Consider the following 22,863-nt stretch of genomic DNA (forward strand, 5'->3'; position numbering starts at 1 on the left):
TGTCTGAACGCTATTACTCTCTGTGTGGCTAGATACACACAAGGGACCTGGCAACGCTACAACGCTGCTTGTTCCTCATGAGTGATTCATGCTTAGCTACTCATCCACACCGTACTCCAGTCCAGACTGGTTTGAGGTAAGGAAGGGGAACAAGAGTGTTGAATGATGTCAGACTGAATGGGGAAACTGGACTCACAGTGGATTGGATGTATAATTTACAGATGGCAAAAAGATCCATGAATGGGGGCCACATGGGACATTAATTAAATGTTAAAACTGTGGATATGTAAAATAAAAAAAGAAGCATGAATTAAGCATGAGAAAAGGTTCTTTGCTCACATTGAATGACAAAAGAACAATTGAGATTGTTTTTTTCTCTGTCACGGCCGATCAATCCTAGGCAGAATCGGCCAGTGGTCATGTTTTTTAAATTCTGATGTCAGTATTTACTGTATGGTCCTCGGCCATGGCAAGGACCAGCCCGGCCCTCGCAGCCGCAGAGAGCACAGAGCCAAGCACTGCCTGTCAGACCGGACCAATCTAAATACTTTCAATATTGAGGGGGTGTACGAGCAGCCCTTCACGATTAGGATTCTTCTTGAAATCTGATTAGCTCAGTCATTTTCATGGTGAGACATGAGAGTAGTGTTCCAGCTTCTCTTGATTTGATTTGGTCTTGTTTTGATCCAGTGCAGTGGTGACGTGGTGATACAAACTGAGGAGGCAGATGGCTGCAAGACATCTTAAAGTGTCATCAAGGTCTTTAGTATCATGTGATTCTCTTTATGTAAAGCGTCTTTGTGTGTTTTGAAAAGCGCTGTATAAATTCGATGTATTATTATTTATACCACAACAACTGTATTAACATTATAACTATTGCCGTGCCCTCCAGGTGCTCACACAAAAGGCCTCTCCATCTCAAAGTCACAGGCTGAATTTCCATCCCAGTACGGCCCTGATGTCCCCGGTGTTACATCATGGGGAAATGTGTCTGACATTACCATGGTTCTGTAACAGTGGCCTATAAAGACAAGGACACATCCTTTAATATGGTGAGTGACCCGACCACTATTGAGACTGTTTAAGCGTCTGTAAAACGTGCTTTAACATCCAAACCCATTTGAGCATCTATTCATTCTCAAAGTCTGCAGCTTACCAGGTCAGATTTATCCAGCATTGCAGCTGCAGGTGAGCTTGGGGAGGTCTGCCTCATTAGTGAAACACAACAACAGCACTGGGGGCAGAAGTAATGGCAAGTCATCCCTGGGCTCTGATCAGCTGGCAGTTTTGCATTTAGCTTCCAGATGAGTCAACTTAGGGCACAGTGAGGAGTGTGCTGATCCCAGTTACTTGCCCTGAGGACAGCTTCCTCACTGCAGCCCGAGGGTGTGGATATTCCTCCTGTTGATCCTTCCATCACACACCGCAGTCACCGCTGCTCGGGGCAGGGAGATACTGGAAGTGTGAATTGAATCAGAAGGAACCAGCGCCAAAGGGGGCTTTCAAATGTAGCTCGTAGCGAAGCTTTAACCGAGTCTCTGTCTCATCCTCACTGTTGTGCTTATATTTGACAAAACTGATACGAGTCTAAACCGCTGGTGCCGGTTTTGTTTCGGCAGGGGATTCCTCATGTTGAAGGTGTCCAATTATCCATGGTAGTAGAGTGGGGACTCTCAAGTCCCTCCAGAAGGAGAGGTGTGTGTGTCTCTGTGTGTGTGTGTGTGTATCAGGGGGGGGGGGGGTTGTCGAAAAATAAATTGTGTTTGTGATCTCAACGAGTCCCTGAACAGCGGAAAGGGAGAGGTGGGTGTGAGGTGGGGGTGGCTGTGGAGAAGGTTAACCTCACTTTAATGAGAGTACTTATAAGATTCAAATTTCAGCAGAGTAATTCAAAGCCACCGTGACCTCCAGTCTTCCTACCATCATCAGCACCAAGGCACGCACTGCGAAAAACATTGCCCCCACCCCCCATCCACCCCAAACACAAAAGACTTCATAAGATTTCTTGAAAACAGGATTCAAATCCAGTCTGTTTGACAGCAGAACTACTGTAAAATGTGTTTAAATGTGCATTCAACTTTAAATTGAAGTTAATAGCAAACAAAACGACAACAAATGCCTTTGCATTGATAACACTCTCCCCGTATTTATTTAAAATAACCCAAACAAAGAGAGAGAGAATCAATATTTAAGTTATGTCTTGAGATGTCTGGTATACTAAATATTCCCTTTATACCTGAATATAAGATGATCTGACATAGATATGTTGTTTTTTGAAGGGTAAAACTCCTTTCATCCTTCCTCTCTTTATTTACATGAGGTATTTAATGTCCCTGGTGCTCGTATTACTGAGCGTTTTAACAGCCTGCGAAAAAAGGGGAGAATTGTACAAGCCGTGATTTTACAGCTTCCTCATCCAGCCAACACTGCAGCTCGCTTGTTGCTGTCCCACAGTGTGATGCTCAGCTCCCCATATACCTCCCTACCCCTCTTATTGAACAAAACACATCATTTATGAAACAGTAACAATCAGGAGTGGTGTACACTATTCCTCATGATAATGTCAGGCAGCCATTCTTTTGCTTTAGAGATCTTATTCTGCTGCAGTGTGTACATTCATAGACATATTTAAACATTTTAGCTACAAGATTAAACACTGTTTAAGCCAACAATTCTGTCAAAAGCATAATCTCTACTTAAATACTGAGAGTCAGAGTAGTAGTAAGGATTTTAGCTTGATTCAGTACCAGAATAAACCATTGTTTTTAAATATTGAGCAAGTTCAGTGACTGAGGAAAGATGAAAACATCAGGTCATTGTTGAATTAAACCCAAAGGAAGCGTCTTCTAAAAGGGGAGGCTGTTCTCCCTTTAAAAAAGACAAAACTCTTTTATTCGCTGGCAACAAACCAAAAGGTGACATTTGTTATTTCAATGCATCTTCTTTTTGTTCCGGCAGATATGATTACAATCGCTTGCTTTTTCTTTTCTTTTGAAGGAAACTCCTTTGGGTTTATTTCCACAGTGTGCAATACTTAACCATTCAAACTTTTAACATTAATTTGGGATTTGTTGGGCCCCCGTCCCTACCACAAGTAAATCAACCCCCTCACACACACACACACACACACACACACACACACACACTGCCTCCCCCTCTTCTTGGCTATCGGACATCAATCTAGCCAGCACCGTCTGCTAAGCCTCACTGGGCAATTAAGCACATTGAGAGTGAAAGCTCTAATCAATCCCTGGCCTTCTCCATCACACACATATAGACACAAACACACACTCCTAAATCTATTGGTGTAGATGTCTCTGCTATTTACACAAGAGCAGAGCAGTCCAGGCAGCACTTTTGCAACATGCTGTCTCTTCAAGCACACACAAAAAACACAGACACAAACACACTCTCGGTTTCTTTTACTTGCAGGAGTTATGAATGAACGCAGACCAGTCGTCTAAATCATTTCCTGCATTTAACTCACATCAAATGGGTTCGGAGCTTCAATAGGCCACCGTGCACTTACGTCACAGTCGACTTACGGTTTACTTCGTTACCACCATGTCTCCAGATGCACATGTCATTAACTCACTGGAGCTGGCATACACTTTTAGGCATTTTAGCCCAACACTTAAGTATTTTAATATCAATGTAAAAAAAAAAGAAAAGTGAAGCACTGTGCAAGCAAGATTAATTAGATTGTGTCAAGCAGAAAAACACTTTGCTTCGCCTTGTTTTACAAAGCTTTTCAAGGAGGAATGAAGCAAAAGAAATGTGTCAAAGACCCTGCAACCCTGAAGGCTGTCCATGGCGTGGGCTAAACGTGAACTGGGAGGGTTACCGCTGTGAAATTCAGCCGTCTCTCCACAGCTTGTCTCATTGATTTATGGGGACCTAAATGTCAGCACCAGCAGAGCAGAGGACCCTGGTAAACCCCCTGAGAGTGAAGGGTGATGGGGCTAAAGGCAGCGTGAGCCACAGCCTCGTCTCAAAATAGCCTGCTTGACTCGGACGCTGTCAAAGGACAAGACATCATTTATCTGGCAGTAAAAAGAATATGATGTTCTCAGGTAAAGTTACTGTAATGATTTTCTGATATATACTTTCTGAGGATTTACCTGAAAGTGAGGGATTAGGATTTATTTTACTGCGCCGTAAACGTGCTTATGATCAGCATTTATTCAAATCCCTTCTCTTGCAACACTGTATAATATCTGCATTCTTACTGATCCCTCAATATTTCTTTCCTATTCTGTTTATATATTACATACGGCGTGATTTAATGGGAGGCTACATAAATTTCATGTCATCCGCGAGCCTCGATGAGAATTATTGACCCATCAGCTATTGATTTGGTGTCTTTGTTCATGCATTCATGGGTAAGTTTAGTGCTTTGATCATTTGGTGTGTTATGCTAAATCTACATCAAACACAGAAGACAAATCGATGGCTCTTGCTCGTTACATGAATGATAATGAAATCAGCATGATTGCACGGATGCTGGTGATTGATTGTAATCCAGCTCTGAGGGGTTTTGGGGAGATGCTCAATCTGCTTGTAATATTTCTTGATCATACCTGTCCACTGGTTTGTGTAAAGACATGCAGGTAAATGAACTCCAACTATCTGTGAGTTTGAATGTGTGCGTCAGGGCTGAGGCTCTCCATCAGAAGTAGTGTAGTTCTTAAGATGTGAGAAGTTCAAACCATGGCTCCTCCCTCACCTCCACAAAGCTGACCAATCAGTGGATGTGAATGTCGAATGGTCAAAATATTGAAAAGTCAAGGCATCATCAAAGTTCATAAAAATCATCCATGTATGTCTGTACCAAACCTAATGGCCGACCATCCAGTTGTTGTTGAGACATTTTACTGAAAATCACAACTTTGAACCTCATGGTGGCGCTTGAGGAAAAGTCAGGGGATCTGCAAAGTTAGTCGGATTCATTCTCTGTCTGTACAACATTGTCTACCGATCCATCATGCAGATGTGAAGATATTTTACTTAATAAGTGAACACTTTGACCTACTGATGGGGCTAGACGAAAAGTCACGGGATCACCAAAGTCATGAGGATTTTTGCTCTGGGCGCCGTTGATATCTTTACCAAAAATCTTTGCAATCCATCCAAGAATTGTAGAGATATTTCACTAAAAATGTAACCTTTTATCCTCTCGTGGCATTAGAGAGTAAGGGGATCACCTGATTCTGTAGGACTCATCCTCTAGAGACCACAGATACATTTCATAGCAATTAGTTGTTGAAATATTTCAGTCCGGCCCAACATGGCGGACCGACTGACCACATTAGTGAAGCTTTTAGCTTTTACCAATCCTGGTCATAGCTGCCTAATGACGGTTAAAAGCTTTACTACTGTACAGTTAACTTCAGCTAGAGCTGAGCTCCCTTTAAAGTTATACCTTGAAGGCAAGGCAACTATATCTCTGTCTTGTTGTAACACCACACAAACACACCTACACGCACACACACACACACACATTACTCTTAACTACCTCCTGGGTTCATTCAGAGCAACCGTCCCACTCAGTATATTAGAATAATGACACAGAGAGCCCACTTAGTGAGGGGGATGAGGACACCCAGCCAGCTCAACAACAGTTATAGCAGAGTGGAGAACACAAATGTGTGAATATTACCTGAACAAATATGTATCAATCTCCTCATCCACACATTTCTATAAGATCTTGGTGCACTCTTGTAAAATCGGTGCATGAAAACTGGGGAGATAATCTGAAAATGTGCATCCACTTTATTAACTCAGGTTAAAGTAAATAAGGCTGAGACTCCCATCCTCTTTTTTTCTTTACCTTTGGGAAAAGGCAGCCCCTGTCCCTGATTGCGGCCGATGATTAATGATTGATGTCTATATGGTGCAAAATACTGTGGGTTGATTTTAAGATGATTAAAATCAAAGAGCTCTCAATGAGTAAAATGTGTCAATTTTCTGCATCTTTTATGCTCCTGATGAATTACAATTAAATTCTACTTGGTGATGCACAGCTGATTTTATTCAAACAAAACTGAGTAAAAATCCAATTAATAAATCAAAGAAATCGGTTGGATTCAACTCAATGTGATTGCAAACAACACATTGTCTTGTTTATGATGTGTAGGTTACAAATATGTATTTATTAAATATTAATTAACCCCAATTACAGTTTTTACCGTGTTGTTGTCCATCACGTGAACATTTGGTGAGACAGGGTCATCGTTTGAACTGATCAGAGCAAAACGTATTGGAGGTGTGTGACTGAACAGATGTATAATGACTATTATTTTAGGGCAGCAATTCGAAAAGTGGGGTGCCACTGCTGACACCCTTGGGTGTTTCCCTGTAGGTCTCCAGAGGGAAGACCCTAATCTGATTACCAAAGTATTTGACTATTTATGGGCTCAGGAAAACGAATGTGTAAAAACCTTTTTTGAGCCTTCTGCCACTGCTAAGAGTGGAGGCTCTGCCTCCTAACATCTAAGTAAACTCCCCAAACTACAGGGGCTCCTGAAAGCACTGCATTCTATGAAAGAATACTCTAATGGTTAACCACCATTCGCTTGTGGGGGTGATGTGAAGATTGGTGGTTGGGGGCTGACATTTACATGAACATTTGGGAACCACTACTTTGGACCATTAACCTCTTTTGAGAATACTTTTCTCTTGAAATGGGACTGGTTTTGCGCAACAAAAGTTGATGTAGTAAATGTAGTGTATCAAAAACACGGCGCATGAGATCATGATAGGAAATAGAAGTAAATATATATTATTTTCTCAACTTAGACACACCATCACCATATGAATATTACGATTTAAAACACCAGCGCAGAGGGGGATGTATAAGCTTATCCAATACTCGTGTCTCCTTGATATCCCACAGAAACACCGAGCCTCAAAACTAATATTCAAGAGCACAGTTTATTGCAAGAGCACTGTAAACTGCCGCTTGCAATTACCAGCAACACAATAGGAGTCCATAAATATAATATGGCAGAGGACTATGTGGCGGTGCAAAGTGCCGAGGGTCGCCTCGTTGAGAGTTTGAAGTTGCCGCTGAATGGTGAAGGATGTGATAGGCTGAGAGGCTGAGGCTGGGGAAGAAAGGAGCTGAGCTCAGTCAGTAGAGCAGTGCCGCTGGAGAGCTCTCTCGTCGACCGCAGGCTCCAGCTTCAACACACACAAAAAGACGTGTCACCCGACGTTTCGTTTTTAATTTATATTTATTGCATTTCTCGTCGTGTCGTCACCTCAAACAAGATGTAACTTGTGGGCATCCCCTCAAGTATATTCATGCATTTGAAAAGAGCCGGGAGTGAGTGCGCAGAGACGAGAAGCCGAGCTGTTTTGGCGAATGGAACTTATTGTTGTGCATTTGTTTTGACTATGTTATCCCCGAGCGAGTTTGGGTCCAGTCCGTCTCTGTCCGTCGTCGACCCTTGCATTTTGGGATTTATATCCGAATAGTTGAAGGGGAAACGCCGAAGGAGGATTCTGCAAAGCCAGCAAGCTTTTTCCGACAAGAGCCGGGGATTTAAATCGTCATTTGGTGGTGCTCCGAGAGAGGCGAGAGTCAAAGAAAGAAATTCATGTGGCCATTCTCTCTATAGCCAAACATTTTTTTTTGGGATCGCATAATGAGCAAGGAAAGGCCTAAGAGGAATATCATTCAAAAGAAATACGTAAGTAAAAAAACAAAAACACACACACATCTGTGCCCGAATTGCTCACAAACGCAAATCGCTCTATTCAAGTTTGCCTTGCTTCGTTTACGATGAAAATGCATAAACTTTCATCGCGGACTGTGAAGGTTACCACGGGGCAGCTCGTGCACTATTTGGGTCAGATATCATTTAATGGTAACGACTGTAAGTCACATCGGCGTGTTAACAATTACATGCTTTTGTATTTAAAGAGACAGCAATGTTTATTCAAGGTCTGTGTTGCAGCGTTTCTTCGACATCAGACATGTTTTAGGCTATTTGAACATCGGGTGCTTTGGGGGGGAGAGATTGCTTCGCTCATTCCGACTCGATTTAACGCGTGATTGAGGGAGGGGGGCAAGAACACCGTGTGGCCACAGTGTGTCCCGGCTATGCGATAAAGCCATGAAAGGTTGGCGAATTAAAAAGACTTTGCGAACTGTTGTCACAAAATGCTTTTGTTCGCGCCCCGTTTCTTCCCATTTAGAGCCGTGAAGACGAGCCTGTCGGCCATGGCTCAGCTATTTCGGCTTCCATTTCGTCCCATGCTGAGCGGCTTCTTTTTTCTTTTTCTTTTTGTATACCTCCGCTTCAAACTGGAGCTCTTTACCTTGAGAAAATCTACACGTAAAACCTTTTTGTTCACGTGCTGAAGCTTACGTGCGGAGTTTGTGTTCGGGGGGAGGTTGAATGCCCGCTGTGTGTGTGTGTGCGTGTGTCTGTGTGTGCGTGTGTGTGTCTCTAGCTGCTGAAGGGCTGGCAAAGCGACATGTTTCGCGGACTGTTGTGGCTCTTTAATTTTCTCTATAAAGAGTGAGCGAGAGCAAAGGAGGAGGGGAGGGGGTCAATGCGATTCAAATATTCGTTCAATTTCCAACACTTGAAACGGCGCGAGGACACTCTTGTGTTGTGTTGTGATGCGGTCGCCTCCGCTCTCTGAGCGAGAAGTCCGCTCGGGTCTCCGTAATCCTGCGGGTCTCCGCGTGACCTCTGTAACGAACAGATATTGCAGCAGCCCGTTGAGGAACAACTCCATGTTTGCGATACTACGGGAGATTATTTTTTTACAGGCGCACGGGTCTCGTCCTCGGCTGCCTATAATTCACATCCAACGGCACATTGGCTGACTGGTGGTTGAGCACAATGTTTCCGCGTGCTCCGATCTTCTAAAGAGGCTTCGTTCAGTCGCATTGCAGGGGCTCATGTATGAAGCGATACCAAGAAGCAACCATTTTCTTTCTGCAAGTAACACGGGTGAAATTCTGGGGTAGGGGCGAAATAAAATGTGAAATAAAAAACAGTCCAGGGGTAGACGTGGTTAATTTAGTCAGGTGAACACCCATTTGTCCTCCCCTTCGTGAATGCAACACGCACACTTTAAAATGTTGGAAACGTGTGAATGGCTCGACTAAGTTGCAATTTATCGTTTTTCATGAAGACCGGGCCTCTGTTTCTGGTCTTTTTTAAAGTTCGCCGCACTTCTTTGGTGTATTTATAAATTGCTGCTGTGGATTATCACAAGACCCTATGGGCACTTTGTTGCGTTTAATGGCAGAAGGCACATTATATCTGCTCATGACCCGAAGCTGAAGTCAGCAGAGCTAACCACTGCTCCACCCCCCCATCCAAACAACACGTGGAGTGTCTTTAAAAGTGCCCCCCCCCCCCCCCCTGCAGAATGTTTCTGGCTGATTTTTTTTTAATTTTTAAACTGAACCATTTGTCATATCTATTTTGTGCTGAAAGAAAATATTGCAAAAGGCCGATCTGAGCAACAGGTTTTAGAGCAAGGGAACAATGAGACTGAGTTTTTTTTTTTAAAAAGGGGTTTGTTTCTGTGCATTCTTGCTTTGATCTGAATTTGAATTTCTCTCAACACCTAAAGGAAATTCAAATACATTCCATGTGTAATCTATTAAAGCTCAGTCTGAATATTCCCTGATCACTTTTAAGTTGTCCATTTGGTTTCTGTCTCATAAGTACTACACGTGTGAACACAATGTATAAGTGATCCACTAAAATATTACTTCCAGAGGAGCATCTCATCAAGCTTTTAATCCGCCACTTTTGAATTGGTTTCTACGGTCCGGTCCTCTGTATACTGTTGTCATTCTAACACATCTTTATGTCTTCTTTTGAGCAACATACATTTTGAGTCATGTCATTGCCACTAACACAGTGTGCTGTATGGGCATCAACATGTATTTGTTGGAAAGCAATACATATGTGATTCATCCCTTTATAAGATGGATGTTTTAAATGACTAAAAAGGTCAATCTAACATGGTACACTGCAGCTCTTGTGTGTACCATTTGGGCTTGATGTATTCTGCTGTATATCAACATCCCATAGTGTTCTTTGACATTGTCTGAGTTGACTTTTTTAAATCATTCCAGTGACAAAGTTGTGACCGTTAGTGAGTTGTCTATTTCTAATAAGACAAAGTTTTAGATTTTTGTTTACTTGTCTAAGTCTTCCTCGGGATGTGCACTTGGGTACTTAAAGTACCCAAGTCTGCACTTAAAATTGAGCCAGATTATGATGGCCAGCGGTGTCACACTCTAAAAATTAGATTGGCTTTTCCCTTTTTTAAAATTGTATCTATTCATAAGAGTATCAGGGTTGGGGGAAATGGTTTGTCTGTGTGCCCGACTGCAGGAAGTGTGTATGTGTGTCACATCTGTCACGTGTTTTTGGCAGCTGCAGTTGATGCATGAAGTCTGGCCCGGACCAAATAAGGTTCACATATGTGCATTTCCACAGCAACCTGGAGGAGTCCAGATCCCCAAGCCTCCCTCCAGGCTTTGAGACAGGACTCCTGGCCATGACTGATCCAACCACCCTCCCCCTCCCATAATTAGCGTAAGACAATTATACATGCTTGGCTTAACCATTTCCCCTGAAACATGAGTGTGAGTTGTTACGCCATCCGCCCCCACCCTCTGCATCCAACAAACACCCACTATCTTCGAGAGATATTAAAATTCATCATAAGATAATTGAAAAAGGGGATGATTTTTTTAATAAAAAATAAAATGACCATTTCCACTAGAAGGTATAGTTGCCAATGTAAACAGAACCGAAAAGAGAAACTGCCCCGTCAGGTTTCTTTCCCCCAAAGATGCGTCGTCAGACAGAGTGACACTGCGGGAGCAAGTAAGCTCTTTTTCCTCCCTGTTCTCCCATTTAAAATGACTATTTCCCCTTTTATTATGTTTTTATTTTTGTCATTTGTTGGTGCTTTTCATGCCAGGGGTTGAGCGTAGGAGCTGATGACTGGGGTGGCAGGCACTAATGTACGGCAGTGTTCTGTCTAACGAAACATGACACGCGCTGTGTGTGTCTGTGAATGCGTGTAAGCGAGAATAGCAGGAAAGCATAGCAGAGTGCAGCCTTGTGCAGCCATGGCCATTTTGTGCAGAGTCGGCTCTTCCTGTAGACCCCAGCTGGGGCTAGGCCTCGGATTCAAAGGTTGTGTGTGTGCGTGTTTGTGTGTGTGTGTGTGTGTGTGTGTGTGTGTGTGTGTGTGTGTGTGTGTGGGACAAGCACAGCTGCTGCAGGGGCCTTTACAAATGTAAAGAGGCTGTCAGTGTTTGTTTCATCAGGCGCACAACTGATGAGGGCCCAAGTTGGAAATCCATTGCACTGTGAGTGTGTGCGTTGAGCGTGCACAAAAAGAGGAAACAAAAATAGAGAGCGGGGCCGCGTGGGGAGTGCAAAGGCACAGACTCCCCCTCCTCTCCTCCTTTTCCTCTCTTTATCTCCCTCTCTCTCCCCCCGTCTGTCTCGCTCTCCCGTTCTTGGGCTGTCCAAATGAAATGTGGGCCTTATGTCGGACCATGAAGAGAGGGTCACAGGGTTGTTTTTTCACCGTGCCTGAGCCTCAATGCGCTTCATTTAACCTTATGTTTCAATGCAAATTCTTCTTTCATAAGCTCCCTTCTCCTCACGTGTGCAACATGGCAGGGTTCACTTTGCAACCTCCCCGTCACTATGGCTACCAGGGCAAAACCAAAGTGTACTATGGCAAAAGCAACGGTTTACTGCCTGTTTATTTGACTACGTTCGCTATGGTAACATGGCACCTGTGAAAAGCGCCACATTAAAAGACAAAAGTGCTTTCCATATGTTCTTGTTCATTTTATCAGCGTCACTTTGATGAGACAGTTTAGCCATGCATGTATACCCATGCAGACGAAGTGTGTGCGTGTGTGTGTGTGTGTGTGTGTCCTTAAACAAAAGGCAACAGAGGATAAGATTTTTTTTTATTTGATAGTAACATCACCCTGCTTTATTGTTCTTTATTCACCAATGAGGGAAAATCAATTTGGATTATGTTGCAGTGTGGCATAAAAGTTACTGCCAAGAATAGTCCTAATGAAGGTTGCCAGCAATTCACACACAATGGAAAATAAGTTTGTGTCACCCTGTGCAGACAAAACATATTGCATACTACATACTTGACATAATGGTTAAGAAAACACTTAATCAGATGTGTTTAGCAGCCGTATTCCTCTTTGTGCCACAGTGACAGATTAGTAATTTTCGCTGAAACCTGTCAAGCAATGAAACACCAGCAGGCCTCAGTGCACGTGCCCCTCCCCTCAACAGTTTTGTTTTAAAGCGGAGAGGAAGCAGTCCTTCTGCGGGGCCTGGCCTCACATCCCTTTGGCCTCATCTCTCTTCTCGCAGGGCCTGTCGACTCGATACGCACCGCCAGAAAAATTCTGGGAGTGATATTGGCGAGCCCAGTCTAATTTAGTTCAGCCTTATTTATTTAGTTTGTGCTTAAATGAGGAGAAGAGAGCCCTTCCCTCCCCCCCTCTTTTTAGATAAAGGTCTAGATTGCCAACGGAGAGTTTACTGCATCATTACAGGCTCTCTGTGAGCTGCCGGCTTCGATTTGGCCCGGAGAGGGATATTCAGTGGCCAAATGCATCACCACGCCGCTCTTTTTCTCTCACACAAATGCAGACTCTCTCTCTCTCTCTCTCTCCCTCTCCCTGTTTACCCTTTACTGTCTATCTTTCTCTTATTCTCTCCAGCATTATGTCACGGACGGCACACACTCCTGTTATGTAATATGACCTTTTCTCTTATCAGCTGTTGGCATTAAGCACAATCTCCGGCTCTTTTCTGGCCACACAGACAGACAGACAGACAGACAGACAGACAGACGCCTTGTGGGTGTACACTTGCAGTCAGTAGGTGAGAGAAACAGGTTTTAGGGCCAACCTAAAAACCAGGGTTTCTTGGCGTAGGCCATTTATAGGAGTAATCACATAACGCTGCGTATGACCGTAGGACTGTGTAGGTGTGTTTTAAAGCATATGCTCCAATAGTTGGACACAAGGCACGTCTGGACACAGTGCAATTGTGGACAGCCAATGCAAGTAGGGGATTGAGTGAGTGCACACGTGTATGTTACGTACACCACGTGTGTTCCCCGGTGTGCACGAGTGATTTATATCCTCCTGCTCCTGTGGGTTTGGATGGAGATGGGGGGGGGGGGGGGGGAGTGAGACAGCTGGTGTGTGTGTGCTCCCCCCCTTGCTCAGTCATGTTTGTGCGTGTTTGAATGAGTGAGTGGTTGCCACAGCTTATCTGTTCAGGATCCCTATGAAGCTGAATCAACACTTTAGCTTTGTCTTTGGTTTGGCCTTGCAGGCTTTGTGGGGTCCACGAAGGACATTCAGCAATAGTAGAATGAAAAGAAAAAAATTGACTGAGTTGTTTGACGTATATCTTTCTGCATACATTTCCATAATTTTGTGTTTTAAGAAAAAAAACTACAAAATAATCATACAGATCTTCAGGAGCCCTTAGCTTCTAGTTCAGATGGCAGCTTAGCCCTGGGCTTCCCTTTAGGCTCGGTAAGCTGAAATAGGAGGCATTAGGTTGTTCATGCATTTCTGAATCACCCAGCCATTGTAGCTTAGTCTGCCTTTAGCTTTTAATGACCATTATGTACATCTCTCAGACTAGCTTCTGACCGATCCTTGCTCACCCTCACCCCACTCTTCATCACAGCTACATCAGTTTAATAAACACTTCTTACATTTTCATCCGATGGTCAATCCCATCTGATCCCCTATTGTGACACCGTCGTCTTTACACATCCAGTGAATTAAGCCTCGAGGGATGAAGCAACAGAGCAGAGGCTCAGTCAGTATCGATCCTCCATTACTCCGTCTCTTTCTGCCGGGAATACCAGTTTCACTGTCACTGATTATGCCAGTAAGACTTGGTATCATAAAATGTCTTGACTATACTGAGACTAGTTTAACTGAAGCTTCCTGTCATGGTCTTCTGCAGAAATTGCTGTATGCCGACTAAGATTTCAGTCTGTTTGGTTTTACCATTCGGCATACGTTTATAAATGTGCTTGTTATGTGTTACGGCCTCACGAGCCTCCTACCGAGCGCAGTAATCTATGAATCACTCTTTTTATGATGGAGCAGTTTGTTTTTTCCTGCCAACAAGCCACCGGCCACTCTATTCAGGTCCTCTTTGGCACTGCGTTGCCTTGGCCGATAAATCGTGCTCTCATTTAATCTCTCATGAGGGTATTTTCCTGTGATAACAAAACAAAAATTCATTATCCCTCTCTTTCAAAACAGTCATTTGTGGCTCTCCAACATGCATGGCTAGTTGTGGAACAGTGACCTCCCTTCTGTGAAAGAGCCCTCGAATGCAACCCTTTTCACCAAGCATTTGGCCCCTTGCAAGGGGATCAGGATGGCAACTCCCCCCCTAGTAATGAGCCAGTGGAGCAGAGTGGCTGGGTGACCACTGTTGCTGCCTAATCTCTTCATGGCAGCCTTCGCTGAAAGATACAAATAAATACAAACAGCAGATGTGGTGAAGGTGGCGTGGTGTAAAGAGGTTTTGTGCAAAGTTTATTGATTCAAGGCAGAAAAGTAGTTGTATATTTTGTGGGTTTTGACTGATTTAGAGGAAAATTACTGGTTTTAGAAAAAGGTGTTAACTGCATCTGGCCCTCACTCGTACCCATTCGGCCCGCCAAACTGTATTTGGAAGACGGACAAGATTATGTCTTGATGCTTGAACGTGGTTGGTGGAAGGTTGTGTGTATCAGCTGTCAAATGTGCTGGTTTACCGCGTTGGCTCACGTGTGCGAAAACGGAAGGGATGAGGAGGTGGAGGGTGGTTGAGACCGGCGAGAGGCGGAATAAACCGTTTATTTGATTCGCAGGTCAATATATACACATTCTGTTTGCGTCCATCCTACACCCCTCGCAGTAGCAGAGGAGGAGCCGGTTCCTGGTCGGCACGATCTGTTCCCTCGTCTTTGCACATAAAAAAGAAAAAAAAAGAAAATGTATTTTACTGAGTATATGTGTTTGCATGCGATTTATCATTTGCTTGAAAGATCCCACCGCTTAGCTGCACGATGAGGCTGTTGGTGGCTTTGCGGCTCTTTTCTCTTGGTCTCTCACTCGGCATCTCGCATTCTCCCATCCGATTTGTTTTGATTTTGTCTGCCAAAGGAAACTTTGGAAACCTCTTTCCAGTTTGATCTTACACAGCTGTGTGAATGAACCCCCTCCATCACCACCCTTCCAGACTCTCTCTCACACACGCACACACACACACACACCCTCAACATACTAACATGCATTCACAGATATAATCTGGCCCTCTGGGGTTGTCATTTTGCAGTTTGTAAATCTTGTTCTTGTTATAATGCCTTTGCACAAATTTATTAAAAGAGCTGTTGGACACATTTTCAATATTTAGTGTCCATTTTCTGCTGCAACCAAAATATATTTGGGATGGTAAATTGAGGGAGGGGGCTGTTCTTATTCCTAGTCCGATAACTGAAAAGGAGAGTATGAATGAAGTCAGAGCAGCTGTATTGATTTCGTTTTCTCTTTTTGCCTATTGATTTTTTATTTTTTTTTATGAGCAATAGGTGCTTTTTAAGTTTCTCCACAGAGAGAAGCAGAGTGTGAGTCAAAGGTATTGTCCCCCCTGCTTTAACCTCTGCTCAATAGATGAGGGCTTTTATAATTCTCTTGGCTGCGTGATTTCCTCCAGGCCTCACAGCAGGGAGCTAGAGTGCATGGTACACTGAGGGAAGGGCGCCAGAGTCTGGCCTGAATGTCTGGCCAGCCTCCCCTGGCCCTGGATCAAACATCACAAGGCCTGAGGGTGGAGGGAGGGGGTGGAGATATCGCAACCTGTGATCGTCAAGGAGAAGAAGTCCAAGAGGATAGAAATAATCAAATTAGGCACCATCTCAAGTGGAATATCCACAGTGACGGCAAGGCCTGTCTACCGATCACTGTTGACATTCCTCTCTGTACAAAATGCAGCTCCTGAAAAAGCACATCCCACAAAGGCTGATGCTGTATTTAGATTTAATTGTTTGAGAATGTGGATATGACTTGAGGTAACCACGAGTTGATTCCAAGTCTGACTGCTGTAGATGCACACTCACTTTCACACATTAAAATGAGTAATGAAGGTGATGGTTAGCAGTTAAGAGAAAATCAAAACTTACTCTGGGTAAACGGACTTAGTAAGCGTATAAGCAGTAAGTTACCATGGTGACTAGAGTATACCCCCCTCAATGTGTGTGTGTGTGTGTGTTGGGGGCACTTGTCCCACCCCGAGGTTTCTTTCGAAACTGTCATGCTTACAAGATTTCAAACTATATCTCTTTCTTTTTAGTTTTCGAGCTGGCTCATGAGGCCGTTGAACGAGATGAAGAGTAAAGTTAGATTGTTGTTGCAGCGTCTGGTTCCTGGCAGCATTCTGGGGAAGTTACTCGATATTTCTTGCAACCATGTGAGTCAGAGAAATAAAGTAAGAAACGGTGAAACTGAGAAGGGGCATTTTACGTACAAACATTTGGTATGCTGTGTGTTTTAAATATTTTAATTTCTTCCAAAGGCTACAGCGTTGCCTCTAAGCTCATGCCAAAGCTGATATGAAAGAGATAAATGAGAACAAACACCCTATTATTGTGTTAACCATTTATAGAAAATGTGCATTTCTACTAATACTCTTCATTATTTAGTCATCTGGTTTTCATGTATTAGTCAGCTGTTTTTGTTGTGTTCAGTAAATTCATAAAAGTCATACAAAAAATGGTAACCTCTCATGATTTTGGCCCACTTCCATTTCCTGACAATTACTTTACCATTATCAGCAGTCATTTTCAGTTTGAACAAACACTGCAATAGAGTGGAATTTCATATTACTCAAACCAGTCAGACGTAAATCTGGTTTTGGTTCCTGTTGTGCTCTTGAGTTGTAGAAATTGTTCAAGTATTCATTAAATATCTTATTCACACACAGATGTATGACAAAAGAAGTGAGACGTAGCAGAAATAGATCTACGTATGCCAGTGTGGTGCGTTTCATCGTTCTGCTTGATCCTAGCAATGTTGTTCCTAAGGTTTTAGAGTCTGAAGCCAGAAATTGTATTTACATCCCCTTCTAAGGGAACTAAAACACAATCGTTCTTATTTTTAGGTGATCAAACACTAAAGAAAACATACTATGTGATATTATATTCCATTCCCTAAATGCTCCACACTGTTCCTTTGTCCATTGGCCACATTCAGGGTAGGCTGCATGCCTGATGATAAACTAGAGCTTCGACTCAGAGGTTTACGTATTGATAAATCACTGATGACCAATTTAGAGCAACTTTGACACAGTGTGTTGGTGCGAGACACTGGATATCGAACTCCATTTATTTGTTTTCTTATGCCGACAATGTCAATTATAGATTTATTTGACCAGAGTCGGACAGAATTCATCCAGTAATGCCATGATCTAACTGGCAGATAAGCAGAGTGACTGGGAAACAAACCCAACAACACATCTCTGCTCCGCCCATGCAGCTTGAGCTGACATTGTGTCGTCGTTTTCTGAGCTGCTTCTTTTCTACTCGGTGCTTCGACATAAATTAATTAATTTAATTTCCTATCCAGGCTTCCTTTGAGGTCCATTACCAGTGATAGAGTCTGCAATACACGTGTGGGCGCCTCTCTCTCTCTCCCTCCCTCTCTCCCTCCTGTGGGTTGCAAGCTACACTGACACCATCTAATCGCCCCTCATGCATCACCTTCATTCTTCATCCCCACTGTACTAACGCCATTATTCACCTCTTTCTCACACCCGTTTGCTTTCCACTCCACCTCCATCTAAACTGCGTGCGCCATTGCTTTTGCACACAATCTTTCTGCTGTACTTTGTCTCACTGTTCTAATAGTCCCTTTTTTTTCATGTCGTCTCTCACCTTCTCTCTTTCTCTGTCCCCTGTATTCTGTCCCCCCACCTTCTCCCCTTCCTCTGGGGCCTAGGGGCCCCGGTGGAAGGGGTGGGGTGAGGTATGAGGGTTTTGTCCCAAGCTGTGAGGTGAAAATCATTTCTTAATTGCCTCTTGTCTTTTTTGTGCCAGCGGTTGTGCGAGGGAATGGACTCCCGGGCCGACACTACAACTCCCCACGCAGAGGAACTCCCTCGCCTAAGCCCTGGCTTTGTTTCATAACGTTCTCTGGCTACACTGTAATCTGCAGCCATTCAGCCACACGCGCGCGCACACACACACACACACACACACACACACACACACACACACACACACACACACACACACACACACACACACACACACACACACACACACACACACACACACACACACACACACACACACACACACACACACACACACACACACACACACACACACACACACACACACACACACACACACACACACACACACACACACACACACACACACACACAGGCTTTAAAAAGGGCTTAAGATGTTGGACACAGCAGAATACAGAGAACATAGGCTTTGGATATAGCACTATGAGGTCTAGGTGAATTGTAAATGAGCAGTTGTGCTGCTTTGTAAATTGAGTTTACTTGGTGTGAATTATAGTCATGTGTTTGTTCCAATATTGTCTGGGATCATGACTAACCTTTCAAGCTGCTTTCGTCCTGTACTTTTTAATCTCTCATATTTCACATTGTATTAAAAATGGTCTATATTGTACAACAGCAGCTTGGCTTTCGCCACAACGTCTTGCAGCTGCCCTAATGCGGGCCTATTCTGTGAGATAAAAAATGGTCTCATCATTTCTGGCTCCCCTGAGTGATTTATTCTGTACAAAGTAGTGTAATCTGGTTTTAAATCTAGTTTCGGTCTGTTTAGAGGTAGATTTAAATGTCTCCGGCCAGGATCTATTGGTAATTGAACCTGAAAAGACCCATTTTGCTGTTGATGTGTTGTCTGTCTATCACCATTTTCTTCCTGGAGATAAGAAATCATATGTATGGATCTTATGTCAAAGGTTAATTTTTCGTTGTTAGGGGTCGGACACTGATCTGCAACACTCTGCTAAAGTCAAGCATTTACTTAAATGTTATTTAAACATCTGTAACATTGAAGTGTCATTCCTTATTAACGGCCGGTGTTTATTCCAGGTCAGTAGGAAGGTTGTGAGGCCGGTTTGGATTGATTGCATCAGGTTTGGATTACAGTTCACCTGTCAAAGATTCTCGATGCATCTCAATGTATCGCATGCTCAATCGAAAGTACTGCACGTGGCTTATTTTTCAAGAATGAATACAAGCAGTCAAATAAATCTGAATCCCTTTTTTATTTAGAAAGTGCTCTAAAAAATATCTATGACCTAAATAGCTGCATATTTTCAATGGTAGTTTCTGTGTGAGCCACCTCAGTACATACACCTTAAAAATACTAAATATAAGTTATTCTGCAGTGTATTACAAGTGTGCTCGGGTTAGTCACTGTAGCAATTTACAGTCGTTCACGTCCGTATCGCGACGCCTCTTAGAATCGGGACCTAGTTTGGATGATGCGCAATCAGCATGGAGACGGGTTGAACTGGCGTCACTCTGACGGCCTGAAAGGGGTACCGGTGTGACTGCCTTTCCTGTCAACTGTCAGTGGAGGCCTGTGGTGGCTTCCATTAACCACCACACTAACTGGGGATCTTATCTCCCTGACAATCTGCATTAGGCTCAGCCTGATGCCGGTTAACCCCTAACGGGCCACAGCGCAGGCATAGTTTTGAGCAACACTGTATGTTGAGAGGAAGTGTTGTTGTTTTGTGTTTGAACTTTGGCTTGTTGAAAAGGCCCAAATAGAGTTTGAGTGGCGGGGCCATATTGTGCACAGGATCAGGCTGTCACAGCTGCTTGGACATAGAAGAAGCTTCTCTCTCTCTCTCGCCTCCGCCATCTTTCAACTCATAAAGAGGATGTATGAATTTTGGAGCAGGCTAGTTACATAGACACACATACTGCCTCCAGCCCCCGATCTCCATGAAATCCGTCTCCCACTCTCCCTCCCTCGGCCTGTCTCGCCCCCACTCCCCTTTAATTTCACTCGGCCACAATATCCTACCCAGACCCTGATTGTTGTTTTCTGAGAGCTGGAGTGCTGTTGTTGTAACATAATCATTTAGTCTCCCCTCCCGTGGATCTGGCACGCTGAAAAGCCTCCACTGCTCATTTTTATGGCGGGGCAAATTCCTCGGAGCCAGTGCGACTGCTGCTGGCTCACCTTCAACGCTGTATTTACCAGTGTAGATGGATATCTTGCCGGGCAAAACATTTGAGAGATGACACATGTTATATACACATTTAATATACCCCAGAGGTCATGCTTGTGAATTTGATTAGCCCGACTGAAATATGATGGTCGTGATATTGAGCGACTTGGCCTATATTGAATTTCTAATCTCGGTGTGTCGACTTTGGCTTACATGACATGCCATTTCTCCTGCTCAGTGTTGTTGGAACTGGAGCAAGATAATTGTTTGGGCCCTCATTACATTGAATTAGTGTAGTTCAATGTGACAAGTCAAGGGCTTGTTTTTAAGGATGACACAGAACTCATTGTGGAACACACAAGGGGTTGTTGAGGTGATTACAGGAGCGGTTTGTTTTGTTACTCTAGTCAAACGTGTTGACCTCAAATGAATATGACTTTAGCCTCATGACATCATGATCATCATGTCGAGTGTAGCTGGTGGCTAAGGTGGTATCTTGGGAAATGAAGCTGCTTGTGTGCTCAGCATCTCCTCCATTCCCTCCTCTTGGTTGCACACAATGCCCCCTTTGCCTCCAATTTGTTAGTTTCTTTTCCTTTTTCTTTTTCTTTGTTTTTCTTTGTGCATACGCGCCACGTGTCATGAGCATTATAGCACGCCACTGAACCAATCTATCAATCATCCATCCACACAAACATACATACTAGACACACACATAGCTCTAAGTCTTTCATTCACTTGTCTTGTTATTGCATCTGTAGCACACGCTAAATCCCATTGATTACGCCTTCACTTGTGTCACAGGGGCACCGAATTGGGGGGAGGGTCGATTCAGGGGACCCAGAGCTGCACAGGGGCCCTGTGATTAGATATTTATTGTTTCAACCTCAGTCACGAGCCCCAGAATTCCTAGTGTGGTTGTGAGATCATAAGGATGTTTAAATCCATCCTTCTGCAACAACAGTTTTTTTTTTTTTATATCTTCGTGCGCAAATTTGAATGTCGGCTACTTTTGAACTTCTATTCCATCTTCGTACTTTTCTACGAGGCAATGTCTGGATGTGTTTTAAATTGCAGATCTCCAGGCTAATATCGTTCGCTCCCATCGTTAGTGAAAAGGTTGCCATAAAGAAATATCTTTTCTTCTGCACACCAAATAATCTTGCGGGGGAATTGGATAAGTCTCTTGTAAATGTGTCTAGTGCGCAACAGCGAGTTTGCATCTGATTTCCATAAATGAGGGGGTTGATGTATGAATACGTTGTCAAATGGATTGATTTATGAAGGCAGCTGTCACTCACTGGCAGAGTCTATTCTGAGCGTGCCCAACCTGACCCATCAGCAGCTGACTTGAGTGGCTGGCTGACTGATAACCAATGCAAGGTTATGGAGTTATAGCTTTCTTTTTTCTGTTCACCTCACAGGGCTGTTTATGTTTATTGTCCCATTAAGTCACATGACTTTCCTTATTGGGAAACATGTTCTGCATGGCAAGGAGGCAAATGGATATCCGGTAAAGGGCCGCAATGCCTTTTTCATTCTATTTTTCTTTGTCCCCTTTTTCCTTCTATCTCTCCTTTCATATGTCTCTAGCTGGTAGGTAGCTGGTAGATCAATGCCGCTATTGTCAAGGCTGAAAGAGCAGGGGGGCTCATGAGACCCCCTGACAATGGGCACATGCTTACCCCTCTATGGGCTTCCTGTGTGCGTGTGCGTGTGCGTGTGCGTGTGCGTGTGTGTGTGTGTGTGCGTGCGCGCAAGTGTGAGTGCAATGGTTAGAGGTCTGGGAATCACCTCTCTTTCTCTCTAATGGTCACCTGTTTAAGCTGCAGGTGTTACGACACAAACTGCTGACATGAACCAGCTATGCATCCATGACCGTGCCAAACGGCAAAGTTTCCAAAGAAATATACCACAGCTGCATGGTAACCTTATACTGCCATGAATAAGCCAAAGACTTTAAATATCACTTTCTGTCTGGAAACCACCTGCAACTCTGTATTTTACTAGCGTCTAATGCAGAAGATCCACCCAAATATCTCATAATCACAGAGCATGAAACTCTAGGCTGCATTGGTAATTTGAGACAACCTTCGAACTCTTGTCCATTCAGGACTTCTTACAGAAGGTGTAGCTAGTGTCCAGTGGTTTACTTTGGTGATGAGATAGATGTGAATAGCAGAACCTTTGTGCTAGAGATACCCGTTAGCTGTGTTTCCATCTTCCACGGGACAATGGCAACCAAACGGACGATCTGCACTAAACTTTGTAGTGTACCCAGTGTGTGCGACTTACTGGAGCGTTTGCGAGCTGACATTCTTTCTGGGTCGAGTAAATAAACAATTGCGGTTGCTATTGATGGAAGCTTGGCTCTTTAAAAAACGGTGTTTGATGCTGGTGACGATTCTCTCTGCCAAATCAGTGGTCTGCAGTGTTTTAACGCCATCTTCCAGTAGCGGCTCAGCTCCCGTGGAACCTTGACCAAGAATGGAGTGGATTGATCAGTACCATCCCTGGATTGTTGGTCGAAACGTGACGCTTGCTTGCCAGTGACTACAGTGTCTGTATTCATTGAA

General features: G+C 43.7%; 1 protein-coding gene across 1 annotated transcript in view; it reads left to right on the forward strand.

The window, feature by feature from the left end:
- Nucleotides 1-7,128: 7,128 nt before the first annotated feature.
- jarid2b (jumonji, AT rich interactive domain 2b) overlaps nt 7,129-22,863 on the forward strand; it is a 98,144-nt gene continuing 82,409 nt past the window's right edge. The window contains exon 1 of the mRNA XM_034544699.1: nt 7,129-7,694. Coding sequence (XP_034400590.1) covers nt 7,650-7,694 — 45 coding nt within the window. The 5' untranslated portion in view covers nt 7,129-7,649. The remainder of the gene's footprint in view (nt 7,695-22,863) is intronic.

Source organism: Cyclopterus lumpus, chromosome 11 (genome assembly GCF_009769545.1).
Source record: "Cyclopterus lumpus isolate fCycLum1 chromosome 11, fCycLum1.pri, whole genome shotgun sequence".
NCBI lineage: Eukaryota > Metazoa > Chordata > Actinopteri > Perciformes > Cyclopteridae > Cyclopterus > Cyclopterus lumpus.